Raw genomic sequence first — 13,407 nt, 5'->3', positions numbered from 1 at the left:
TGTGTGCCCACCATCACCCATCCATCTCCTCTCCTTTCTCTGTCTCTTCCACCCATCACGTTACCTCTTTCCCCTTCCTGTCCTCTTGTCTAGTCATCTTTCTCTGCAAGTTCATGTCTCCTTTTCCTCCTCCTCCATGCCCCACCTCAGCCTCCACCTCAGCCTCCACCTCAGTCTCCACCTCAGCCTCCACCTCAACCTCCACCTCAGCCTCCACCTCAGCCTCCACCTCAGTCTCCACCTCAGCCTCCACCTCAGTCTCCACCTCAGCCTCCACCTCAACCTCCACCTCAGCCTCCACCTCAGCCTCCACCTCAGTCTCCACCTCAGCCTCCACCTCAGCCTCTACCTCAGCCTCTACCTCAGCTTCCACCTCAGCCTCCACCTCAGCCTCCACCTCAGCCTCCACCTCAGCCTCCCTTCTCATCCAATGTCTTCTCCTATCAGCCTGTTGTCTGAGACCGTGAGAGGATACTCGCGCTCCAAATCCTCCAGAACACATCACCCACGCTTGGTTTAAATCCACCCTAATTCTCTCGTCCTCTTCACAGTGATAAACCCTCCAATCAGGATCCTCAGAAGGCCTGGTTCAGACAGAGGTCACTAACAGAGGTCTTGTGGAGGTCCTTTCCGCCTCTACTTTGAAACTCTCTCTTTTCCTTATAACGTATCCTTCATGAAGGTCACCACACACACTCTCTCTTCCACTTACACAATGACACGCACATTACGATTTCTGTTGATGGAGGGTCATTATCTAAAGCATGTGGCTGTTAACCCAGAGGTCATGTTTAAGCATCTCATCAAGACAACTGTCGGAGCAGTGCTCCTTCAGAATGCTCCCTCCTTCAACTCCCTTTATAAATCACTCCTTTTCAACCTGCCCGTCCTTATGAAATCGCTCACTCCTCTAGCTCCACCCTCCTCCACTGCTTTCCCCATCCTATATCTGATTGTCTCCCCTCCCCTCTGCTCTTCTCTCCTCTCCTCTCCTCTATCCTGTATCTCACTCTCTCCACTCTCTGCTGTCGTACATCCCTCTCTCCACCCAAGAAGCAATGACAAGTATTTTTCTTTACAGTAACAAGGCATGCAAAAAGAGGCCGTCGTGCTGGAGATCCTTCCGACCTCGCTTTGCTCTCCCCCGAGCGTGGGAGAAAAGCCACTGTGTGTGACTGTGTGTGACTGTGTGTGCGCGTTCACACGCGTGTGGTGTGTATTTGTATGTGTGTGTGTTGATGGTGGGAGAAACATGCCGGTCCGTGTAGTATGATAATTAACATGCATGTTGGTCACGCCCCACACAGCTGTGCGCTGGTCCAGAGACACACACTTCTACGAGACCACAGTCTCAGTCTCCAGAAGGACTCTGGAATCACTCTGGAGCAAAGCGGCAGCAATTTGTTGTAAAGGGCGTCACACACACACACGCATGCACACACACACACACACACTCACATGCACGTACACACAATGAAAGCAGCTCTCAGATTATATTCAAGTCCATTAGTCTAAAGCTCCTCTCTTTTCTCTCTATTCTACTCTGTATTTCCCCTCTCTCTCTCTCTCTCTCTCTCTCTCTCTCTCTCTCTCTCTCTCTCTCTCTCTCTCTCTTTCTCTATCTGTGTTCCTCTATCCTCCTCTTTCTTCTCTGAAAGTCCCTATTTTTCTCTTTGATCAAATTTCACTCCCCTCCTCTCAAAACAATCCCTTTCTCCCTCCTCTCAGATTTCTTATCCTTTTCTAACTTCCTTCGGTCCTCACTGTTCCACTTTTTCTCTCTTTTTATCTCATTAATGTCTTCCCCACTCTCGATCACATCTTCTTCTCACATTTCGTGTTCCTCCTCCCTCACCAGTAGCCTGACGTTGTCATACTCATAATTCTAGTCACAATATGAGTCTGATAACTCTCTGTTGGGCTGTGACTATGGGGCATGTTTCAACCGAACTCGTAAAACAAATGCCTCTTCGCTCAATTGGATAGACCTACAACCAATCATAGCAACGTAATATGTTGTTTGTTGAAAAAGAATTCAACCCAAGCGCTCTTTCGTGACGTGATAGATTACGTTACTGTTGATCATCTGTCCATCATCGTATAAAGCCCGCCCTGGCAATTTCATTGGTCCGCCCAGATCCTGGTTTTATATAGTTTGTCCCCAATATGAGCCCCTCCAGACCCAACTTCCCAAATGTTTGTTGTGGGCGGGGCTAAGTTGGGCTGGAAGCCAGGCTACCAAACCAGCTCTATCTTAGACAAATACATTCTCTTTTTCCATCTCTATCTCTTGCTGGGATTCAAACACAAACACACACACGCTTAGTTAATGGCCAGCTCTATCTCAGCCACCAGTCTGTAATTTGGGACTGAGAGCCGTTTCAATCACAAGGCAAGTGCCTCTTTACCCTTCCAACAAAATTACAGTGGAGCTAAAGATAAAGCCTCTCTCTCACACACACACACACACACACACACACACACACACATACACATACACATACACATACACATACACATACACATACACGTACACGTACACATACACACACACAACATGCTCACTGGCGGATGACTGACCAATGACAATGCAAGAATAGAGGGTTTCGATATCAATCATCCAAAATGTCTTCTTTACCTCGCATTCTTTCCTTCATCTGCACTAAAGCAGACATGGGGAGGGTGTCACCAGAAACTATTAAGATGCACCCCAGGTTAGAGAGAAGCAAGGAAGCTGGAGAGAGAAATGTTTTTTCTAACGCCTCCCTTCTGTTCAGTTGCCCTCCGGTTGCTTTAGAGCAGATTTGGTGAGTGAATGTTGATTCAGCTTATACTAAACACACACACACACAGAACAACACACATATAGAACAACACACACACACGGACCAACACACACAGCAGCAGCAAGCCACACTTTCTAAACTAGGATAGCTCATGTTTAATAATTTACGATGAGCATTGGAGGGGAAAAAAAGAGTTAGCGAGGGAAGGGGAAAGAGAGAGAGAGCAGAAAAGAGAGGGGGGAATGAAGTGGAGCATGGTTAAGTAAGTCTAATTTGTTTCTATGGTTGTAGATCCTGTTCTGGGAAAAGGAGGGTGGTAGAGAGGGCCAGTAGCACTGCTGCTTGGACACACACACACACATGCACTGGTTTTCCCGTAAAGCTCTCTGAAGCCTCTTTGCATGATTCAGGAGGAGAGCCAAGGGAGACAGCCTCTTCATCTGACTTCACATGTTAAAGAGAGAGAGAGAGACAGGAGGAGAGAGTAGAGGTGAAAAGAGAGAGATAGAACGAGACGACTGAGAAAGAGGGAGGGAGGAAAGAGAGAGAGAAAAGAAGAGAGAGAGAGCTGTGGGCACAGTGACCTATATTTGCTCCAGAGTGGAGTGGAGGAGGAGGATGTGCCGTGTTACATTCACCAGGGCTCAGGGTCTTTATCTCCAGTACCTGGCCTCTCTAACCCCACACTCAGCCAGGAGGGCCCCACCTGCTGGGCAGGGACAGAAAGGTGGAGGGACATGGGTGGGGAGGTTGATTCTGTCTTAGGCAACAGACAGCATGTACCACCAACCTGGTTGATAGGCAGGCCCGCACCGAGGGCTGATTCGATTCTATCTGGTGACACAGCTAAGCAGCTGGATCTGGCTACCAGGGTACTGCATGGCTGGCGATCGCACAGCTCCATCTCACACACACACACACACACAGATATACGTCAACAGGCTTACAGCAAAAGCATGTGGAATCAGCCTACTCAACAGCTGTTGGCACCCATTATCCTCTTTATAGAGTTTGAGTACATCCACATGTTTTACAAAAGGCCCAACAGCAGAATGTACAGACCCCAGTAAACACATGAACATGGAGGCTCATGGCGTGAGGTCTGGGAACAGGCAGCCCCACCCACCCACAGAGAGAGGGAGAGAGAGAGAGAGAGAGAGAGAGAGAGAGAGAGAGAGAGAGAGAGAGAGAGAGAGAGAGAGAGAGAGAGAGAGAGAGAGAGAGAGAGAGAGAGAGAGAGAGAGAGAGAGAGAGGAGAGAGCTGGTTCTGGAGGGGGGAGGGGGGATAGACTGTTACTACAGCCCAGATCAATAGAGTGATGGAGACTGTAATGCACTAATGTGTCATCATCCTACATCCATGATCATCTCCCTCCAGCGGGCACTGAGATGGGTGGGGGGGAGGTGAGAGGGAGGGAGGGAGGGAGGGAGGGAGGGAGGGAGGGAGGGAGGGAGGGAGGGAGGGAGGGAGGGAGGGAAGGAGGGAGGGAGGGAGGGAGGGAGGGAGGGAGGGAGGGAGGGAGGGAGGGAGGGAGGGAGGGAGGGAGGGAGGGAGGGAGGGAGGGAGGGAGGGAGGGAGGGAGGGAGGGAGGGAGGGAGGGAGGGACTCTACATGTGTGCATGTGTGTTTGTGTGTGTGTGTGTGTGTGTGTGTGAGAGAGAGTAAATCCCGTTACGTATGTGTGATGTGCAGCAGAGTAACTAAGTCTAACCTTTTCAGACTCAGGATGGGGGAGGGGGGTGGTCTCAGATAAGTGGGTTAGGAGAGCCTTCATACATACATACATGCTGCAGTAGTACAGTACCTACTGACTGTCTGGGACATACAATGGGAAAATAAACAGGAGACACATTAACTTATGAGTTGCAGGTGTGTGTGTGTGTGTGTGTGTGCGTGGAATGGAAATATGTAAACTCAAAGCAGATATTTGCCATTGGGAGTTAGCATTTTTTGCACGTGGATATGTGTGTGTGTATGTCGAACAAGAAGTCCCTAGACTAGAGCATGCTCTCTGATCGCGTGAGCTCTCACTACAGCTTTCACGCTAGCTACTGAAATCCAGGTCACATGACTCTTCTGTCTCAGTGTAACTCATCACTAACATTACCTGTGTGCGTGTGTGTGAGTGTGTGTTTGTGTGTGTGTGTGGGGGGGGGTATGCATGTGATGACACACCAGCAGCCTATCATGTAAGCAAATTCTGGCACTGGACCATCTCCATGGTAACTGTTCTAGTAGGAATTCCCCCCCACCCCCAGTGCATTCTTCCTGTTTACAGATCTGGGATCAGCACTCCTTCTACTGACTCTAATCATCCCTATTGTCAAGGTACATGCACAGCTGACCTCGGGTCTGGATCACATACTAAACTCTCCTCACTCTCATAAGGCTGCAGATAAGCTGCCTCATCCCCTGAATGGGACACAAACGGGTCCACACCTGTCCTCGAGTCTAGCAGTGTGTGTGTGTGTGTGTGTGTGTGTGTGTGTGTGTGTGTGTGTGTGTGTGTGTGTGTGGATGGAAGGGGCAGGGGGGGGGGTTCAGATCCTTTATTACAGTGTAAGTGTGCAACCCCCTCCCCACCCTGCGGGTTCTCTATTAACTATTCACTACCTCCAGCAGAGCTAGTGCTTAAACAGCAGGGGTTGGTGAAGGGGGGATGGTGGAGGAGGGGAAGAGAGGGAGTGATAGGGGGAGGTAAAATTCCCACAACTGATTCATCTGCAAGAAGACTCTCATCCAAAAGTTACTGTTCACACATGCAAACTGAATCTGAATCTCAACACCAATCTAAATCTGTACTTGACTCCTTAAGGGATGGTAAAGGTAATGAGAATGCTCTGAATGTGAACTATTTGAATCTGCACCTGGGAGTGACACTCAGAGCGAGGGTGTGCGAGAGAGCACTGAATTGGGTGCAGCAAAGACTGTTATATTATTAGCTCCGCCTAAACTCTGCCAACTGGAGCGGACGTGTGTGTGCCAAACACGCCGCAACAGCCATCAGAAGACCATTACATCCACCCAGTCAGAAGCTGTATTTGTGTGTGTCGGTGTGTTCAGACAAATAGGGATTACACACATGCACACACTACTAATGAGATTGACAGCAACATTCAATACCATTTCTGCGGTCGGTGCTGGCGAGGGCCTGAGTGAGAGAGTGGATTTAGGGTGTGCGTGTGCGTGTTTGTGTTGTTGTCGAGACTATCTCGATCCATCCTATCTCTACCCAGCCTTCCTCGGTCTCTCTGGCGAGAGAATGTATGTCAGAGATGAATTTACATATTTAATATGCAGGAGGAGTTGGAGAAGGAGGAGGAGAAAGAGGAGGAGCAAGAGGAGCAAGAGGAGCAAGAGGAGGAGGAAGAGGAATAGGATGAAAGTGGGACAAGAAACTGGAGCACAAGGGAGGTAGAGTTGGCAGTGGTGGAGAGGACTAGGCTTCAGTGCTTTGAAGCCATCTACTCTAACCCTCTCTTCATCTTTAACCCTCATTTACCTCCAGCCGCTCACCTCTCACCCCCAACTCTTAACCCGTGATCCCTCAATCCCATAACCCAAACCCCTTTACCTCATAGCTTCTAACCTTAAACAAACCAGTCCCGTAAACAAAAAATCTGCTTCATGTTGAAACCCAACCGTTGATGAAAGCTGTACCCAGTCCTGAAACAGTTGCATGACACATAGGTTGTTTTACAGACCTTTCAGTTACAATACAAACGTACCCCTCCCTATGACTAATTTCACATGTCATTGTGTATGAAAGGCCAGCCACTGATATTGTGTGTGTGCTTATGTGTAAAATAGAGTAGGTGTGCCTGTACGTGTGTGTGTGTGTGTGTGTGTATGTGTGTGTGTGTGTAAGTGAGTGAGTGAGTAGGTGTGTGTGTGTGTCTTACCTCTCCATAGTCTGTGGTGAGGACGAGGGTATCTCCACAGGAGCTGACGGTCGATGGGACCAGCTGCTCCTTCTCCCTGACCCACACACGGGTCCCCTGCAACACACACACACACAGAGTTGTTGATGCGGTACAGACACACAAACTATTCACACAGTGCATCTATCACTAATGTAACACAAATTCTAGTTTACAGTTACAAGTTTTAGCAGTGGCATAGGGAAATGGTTCATCAAGTGTGACTGTAAAATGTGTTTTTCTGTGTTCAGTGATGTGTGTGTGAATGTGTGTGTTCACAGACAGACGGTGCAGATGTGCTTCAGGGTAAAAGGAGAGCGAAACAGCTGGACTACAGAGCAACAGCCCCATAAGTGTGTAGGGTATGTGTGTGTCTGCATGAAGTGTGTGCGATTGCGTGTGTGTGGTGTGTGTGTTTGTGTCTTTGCGTGTGTGTGTGTGTGTGTCTGTGTGTGTGTGTGTGTGTCTGTCTGTCTGTGTACACTGAGACTGATCCAGAGGGTCAGAGGAAGTGTGTTCTGTTCGGTCGGACCCTCATAGACAAAGAGCTCTTTCACACAGAGCTGGTGACCTCTGACCTCTAGACCCTAACCAGGCACTGTCAGGCAGGGCGGAGGAGGGGAGGAGGGGAAGAGATGGAATGAATGTCACTGCGGGGTGAGGAGAGGCAAGTGGAGAGAACCACAAATGTGAGAACATCTCAAAATCATCCTGAATCTAAGGTAAGAAGATTCCACAGCCATAGAGAACAAAACTTTTGACCTTCAAACATTAAAGTGTTTAGATGATAAGGGATGAGGTCAAGGTGAGATTGGAGTGAGGAGTGGTAGGCAGGGATGAGGAGTGGTAGGCAGGGATGAGGAGTGGTAGGCAGGGATAAGGAGTGGTAGGCAGGGATGAGGAGTGGTAGGCAGGGATGAGGAGTGGTAGGCAGGGATGAGGAGTGGTAGGCAGGGATGAGGAGTGGTAGGCAGGGATGAGGAGTGGTAGGCAGGGATGAGGAGTGGTAGGCAGGGATGAGGAGTGGTAGGCAGGGATGAGGAGTGGTAGGCAGGGATAAGGAGTGGTAGGCAGGGATGAGGAGTGGTAGGCAGGGATGAGGAGTGGTAGGCAGGGATGAGGAGTGGTAGGCAGGGATAAGGAGTGGTAGGCAGGGATGAGGAGTGGTAGGCAGGGATAAGGAGTGGTAGGCAGGGATGAGGAGTGGTAGGTAAAGGTGAGGAGGAGGCAGACCAGCACCATATGCAAGACCAGATGTTTGCATCTGAAAGACAGAGAAAGAGGGGTGGAGAAACAGGAGAAGAATTGTTTTAGCAACAGATGGCTCACACCCCCAGGCAACCCCTGACAGCCACTTCTCATACACACACACATACACACTGTGCAGACAAAGGAAGCCAGCATTGCTTCAGTCTAGTTAACCAGGCATAAACTACACACAACACACACACGTACACACACACAGAACACACACTCAGATGTCCCAGCTGAGTGAATCAGGATAGAGCTAGAGGTTGAACAATGCTTAAATGACTCCTGTAGAAAGAGCCCTTAGCACCATCAGTCATGCCAAAGATACAGTCTCACACTCCTACACACACACACACACACACACACACACACACAAACACTACACGGTGAGCAACTACACATAAATACTTTTAAGAGAGACAAAGGGTAAGAAAATAAGGAACACAGCTTGTTGAAGTTGATATCCCACTTTTTTCAACAAGGAGCAGGTTTCCTCCTGTGTCAAACTGTTAATCTCTCTTTTTCTCTCCATTTCTTTATTTTCCGCCCTTCACAACTGTGGCTCTCTAAATCTCTCAGTCTATCAGATCCTTTCCTGGCGGCCCCCTCACCTCAACCTCAGGCCCCCATCCACATCTACCAGCCGGCCCCTGTTCCCCCTGCTGTCCAGGCCCTCCCACCCCCTCCACCCCAGCCCCCCCGCATCATCCAACAAACTGTAAGTAAACAGTGGACACTACAAATGATGTTACCTCACCTTCTTCCTCCTTCCTGCCAACCTCTCAGTTTGTCTCTCTCAGTCTGTCTATCTCTCTCTCTCTCTCTCTCTCTCTCTCTCTCTCTCTCTCTCTCTCTCTCTCTCTCTCTCTCTCTCTCTCTCTTCTCTCTGTCTCTCTGTCTCTCTCTCTCTCTCTCTCTCTCTCTCTCTAAGGCCCTACATCTCTTTGGCAGATTCCAACACACACAGCCATCACCATGACAATACACTGACCTCTTGACCTTCCTGTTTTTCCTGACCTTCCTATTCAATACTTCCTGTTTTACTAAAGCAATGACCCTTGACCCAATTTATGACTGAACACCTCACCCCTAACCCCTAGTCTGACCTTTGCCACAAAGCATGCATACACTATCACTCACTCAATCCTCACCCCCCAAATCTCCCTCAGCTCTCTATGTCCCCCTCCCTCTCTCTCCTGCTCTGCCTCCTCCCGTATCTCTCTCCTCTCTTTGTCTGTCCCTCCTCTATTTCTTTCTCTATCTCCTGTCCTCTCTCTATCTCTCTTTCTGTCCTCTCTCGATAAATGGCTCTCCAGCTGAAGATCGATCTGCTGTGTCTGAGAAATGCATTCTCTTGGAGGGGGGGGGGGGGGGGGTTGTAAATGACCTGCACGCTTTGAAACCCTCTTGCTCCTTCCAGACTCCACCATCCTCTCTCACTCCTCCCCCTGTCTGTTACCAGTCCAGACAGACAGGGTCGGCTGTGCATGACAACATGACCCCCTCCGCCGCCCCACACACAAACACGTTCAGCAGGTCTTGTGAAGAGTGATTGACACTCACCTCACACCTGGCCCTCCCTCCCACTTTATCTTCGATCTCTCTATATCCCTGCATCTCCCTCCTGTATTCATCAACACGACACACTCACACATCCCCACTCAAACACATACTCATGCACACACACATACATGTATACTTGCACACACAAACACACTTCGAGCCAAACTGGACAACCCACACTCTTTACTCTCCATTCATTTTCAATCAACCTCAATCACCACGTTACCCCTGACCCCTGACCTCCCCCAAACCAGGCCAGGATGCTAGCACTCCCTGGACGACCTGGACTCAAATTGCAGACAGTTTGAACAACCAGTGATTAGGTAGGCCCCTAACATCTGCCTCTCCACACACACACAGACACACACGCAAACAAACCCGACCCTGTGCACTTGGCTCAGAGCAAGGAACGGCAAAATGTGTGCCCGACGTAAAAGATAAGGGTCATGTTTCCACTCAGGCGATCACATAGACGCCCGTGCCCTTTGAGTGAGGCACTGCCCCGCAGACAGCCTCTGATGTAGGACCCCTCCCTCTCAGGACCCCTCATGCTACAGCAAACACTCACAAAGCAGGCCTAAACATGTGATCAACTTCGACAACAGTCGACCCCTGCATACATGCAATTTAACCAGACACAAATGCACACACACACTCGCTGAGTCAAGGAGAGCTGGTTCAGTCAGAGGCTATGACTAATAGTGTCTTACGTGATGAAGTTCCTGCATTAAGTCACGTCAGGGTGACATTCAGCTCTGACTGAAAATACCATTGATGACACGAACTACTAACACACACAAACATGACATATCCGTGTCCTGCCTGCAGGTCAACTCTTCAGTGTAACCTCCCTGAGACAGCCAACACGGGAAGAGAGAGGAGGAACAAGAGAGCTGAAGAAGATGAGCAGTAGAGAACGAAAGACATAGGGATGAGGAATGATGGGGGAGGAAAGAAGACAATGATGTAATCACACCATCACAGGAGCACTAGCAGATCTGACAGGCTTTCAGGGAGAGAGAGAGACAGAGAGAGAGAGAGAGAGAGAAAGAGAGAGAGAGAGAGAGAGAGAGAGAGAGAGAGAGAGAGAGAGAGAGAGAGAGAGAGAGAGAGAGAGAGAGAGAGAGAGCTAGAGTAGAGATTGGGGTCTGGGTCGAGGTGCGATGGCGGGAGGAAAACTAGAGAATCATGGATGAAGAAATGATGACAGAAACAGCTGATCAGACAGAAGGTAATGGTGGACCAGAATCAGAGTACAGACAGGAAACAGAGAAAACCAGGAAGGGGGAGGGGGGGCGCTGGACTCCAGAGACAGGGGAGTCAAGGGTGAACAAGCCATGTGTGTGTATGTGTGTGTGTATGTGTGTGTGTGTGTGTGTGTGTGTGTGTGTGTGTGTGTGTGTGTGTGTGTGTGTGTAGGAAGGGAGGGGGTTGGGATTTACAACCTCCCTTAACACCCCAACAGTCCCATTACATCTGGTTTCCCGGAATTCCTTCTTCGACTTATTCCTCCCTCAACTTATATCTCCCTCTCTTTTACTGTCCGTCGCTCCATCAGCTGTACCTGTGAGAGGACGTCGGATGGGGAAGCATGTGTTTCCTGGGGGAGGGGCGGGTGTAACTGATGGGCGGAGTTTCTCACAATGACCCTCCTCCATTAGCCGGGGTCAGACAGACACTCAGGAGGTCAACAGCCCCATCTGAAAGATGTCTGTTGCCACTGCAGTCACATTTGTCTTACGTTCTTTTTGGGATAGGACTGTTCAAGTGTTGATTATGAGAGCACTGGCCTTTTAACAGGTCCCTCATGACATTATACTCACCTTAGCTCGTACGTTTTTTGTACCGTACCACGGCGCTGTGCAATGTAATGATCGTCTGTGCGAGTAACATGGCAATCACCAGTAACCGGCACAGTGGTGAGAGACGTTGTTGGCTCCATGCCACCCCCCCCCCCACCCCACCCCACCTCCTGCCCCACCTGTCAGATGGAGGAGGGGCCAGACTGTGTCAGAATTGTCCATTAGAGTTGATAATACTAACAGCAAGATGATGCTCTTAGCAGATTATGGTGTTGGGCAGGAGAACTCTGGTGATTGTGTGTGTATCTGTGTGTGTGTGTGTTCCATATCAGAAAGGTCATTGTGTGTGCGTGCTCGGAATGGTCATGGTGTGTTTCTGTGTGTCACCTGTGCTATGGTAACATCTGTCCGTGAAAGGGACAGATAGGGTTAGTCTTGTAGGTGTAAAACACCTGGCAGTATGGACACACACTCACTTGCACACGCACGAACACACACATGCTGGTTCTAATCCTCTCTGAGAGGTCGATCATGAACAGTTGGCTAATTATCACATTCTCTCTCATCTTGGATTAAACTACAGTCACACCCTCGTCCCAGCAACAAGGCTCCTTGGCAATTTCATGGAAACAGGGTGCCATGGAAACAGCCTCTTTGTGCTTAACCCCTCATCCCCTGGCTTGAGTGTTGATGTAGTAGATGGGTTAAGAGAGAGGGATTCTGGGAAATGAAGTTCTGAATGCTAGAGAGAGGGTGTATTGGTGTTTTGTAAGTGGTAGATAGCATCCCCCGAGGAAGAAGGAATGAACTTCTTAGGAATAAGGATGTGAAATGGCTGTATTGGTATTCATAAGCAGAGAACTGCTCCCACGCATTAAAAGAGAGAGAGAAAGAGAGAGAGACAGAGAGAGGGAGGGGCGAAAGAGAGCTGAAGAGGCACCAAGAATAGGAACAGTAAGGGGTTAGAGGAGAGAAGGATGAAGAGAGAGAGAACAGATAGAGGAAAGATGGAGAGACGGCAAGGGAATAGAGGACAGAGGGAGGGAGAGATTGAGCAAAGCGATAGAGGAGAAAGAGAGAGAGAGAGAGAGAGAGAGAGAGAGAGAGAGAGAGAGAGAGAGAGAGAGAGATGATGCAGCTTCTGAGCAGAACAAATGTGTTTGGTTCTGCTGAAAATAGGTCACACATCTCCAGTGACTGCTCTCTCTCTGCTCAACCAGCAGCCTACACTACATGTTATAGGCCACATCTTACACACTATACACTGCATGCCATAGGCCACATCCTACTCTATACTCTACATGTTATATGCCACACACTGCACACTTTACACTACATGATATAGGCCATGTATGCAGCATTCTGCAGAAGTGGCTTACAGTATTGTGCCATTAAATCTAATTTGAGTTAATTAAAATCCCGTGGTGGAGAGGTCAAAAGTGATAGGGGGATTCATCTAACATGGGTTGGAGTTAGATAAAAAATAAGAGTGATGACAGAAGGATGGAGAGCAGAGAGAGAGAAAGTCATGGAGGAGAGAGATACAGACAGCACAGCAAGATAGATGAGGATTGGATGGACATCAGAGAGAGAGAGAGAGAAAGAGAGAGGGAGGGGGGAGGGAGAGGGAGAAGGAGAGGGAGAGAGAGAGAGAGAGAGAAAGAGAGAGGGAGGGGGGAGGGAGAGGGAGAAGGAGAGGGAGAGAGAGAGAGAGAGAGAGAGAGAGAGGGAGGGGGAAGGAGAGAGAGAGAGAGAGAGAGAGAGAGAGAGAGAGAGAGAGAGAGAGAGAGAGAGGGAGAGGGAAAGAGGGAGAGGGAGAGAGAGAGAGATGGGGGGAAGAAGAGGATACAGGGAGGAAGAGATGGAAGAATGGAGAAAGTAAGCGTGAACTAAATAGAGAGAAAATGCTGACACAGTAGCAGCTGACCTAGAAGAATCCATGAGTGAGTGAGTGAGTGGGGGACATTAAGAGAAAAAAACATATTTAGAAAAATATTTAGAAAGAAGGAACATATGGATACATGAGAGAGGGGTGGGGGAAGAAATAACCTGAATGAATGAGTGTCGAAGAGCTGGGGGTCTGT

At 49.2% G+C, this 13,407-nt stretch overlaps 1 protein-coding gene across 1 annotated transcript in view; it reads right to left on the bottom strand.

Annotated features, from left to right (window-relative positions):
* myo10l1 (myosin X, like 1) overlaps nt 1-13,407 on the bottom strand; it is a 33,572-nt gene that overhangs the window by 18,171 nt on the left and 1,994 nt on the right. Inside the window, 1 exon segment of the mRNA XM_084683217.1 lies at nt 6,690-6,785. Coding sequence (XP_084539343.1) covers nt 6,690-6,785 — 96 coding nt within the window.

Source organism: Hypomesus nipponensis, chromosome 3 (assembly GCF_054491055.1).
Source record: "Hypomesus nipponensis isolate SF chromosome 3, ASM5449105v1, whole genome shotgun sequence".
In the NCBI taxonomy this organism is placed as follows: Eukaryota; Metazoa; Chordata; class Actinopteri; order Osmeriformes; family Osmeridae; genus Hypomesus; species Hypomesus nipponensis.
Note: the sequence above shows the minus strand (reverse complement) of the source record. Positions and strands in the feature narration are given on the sequence as shown.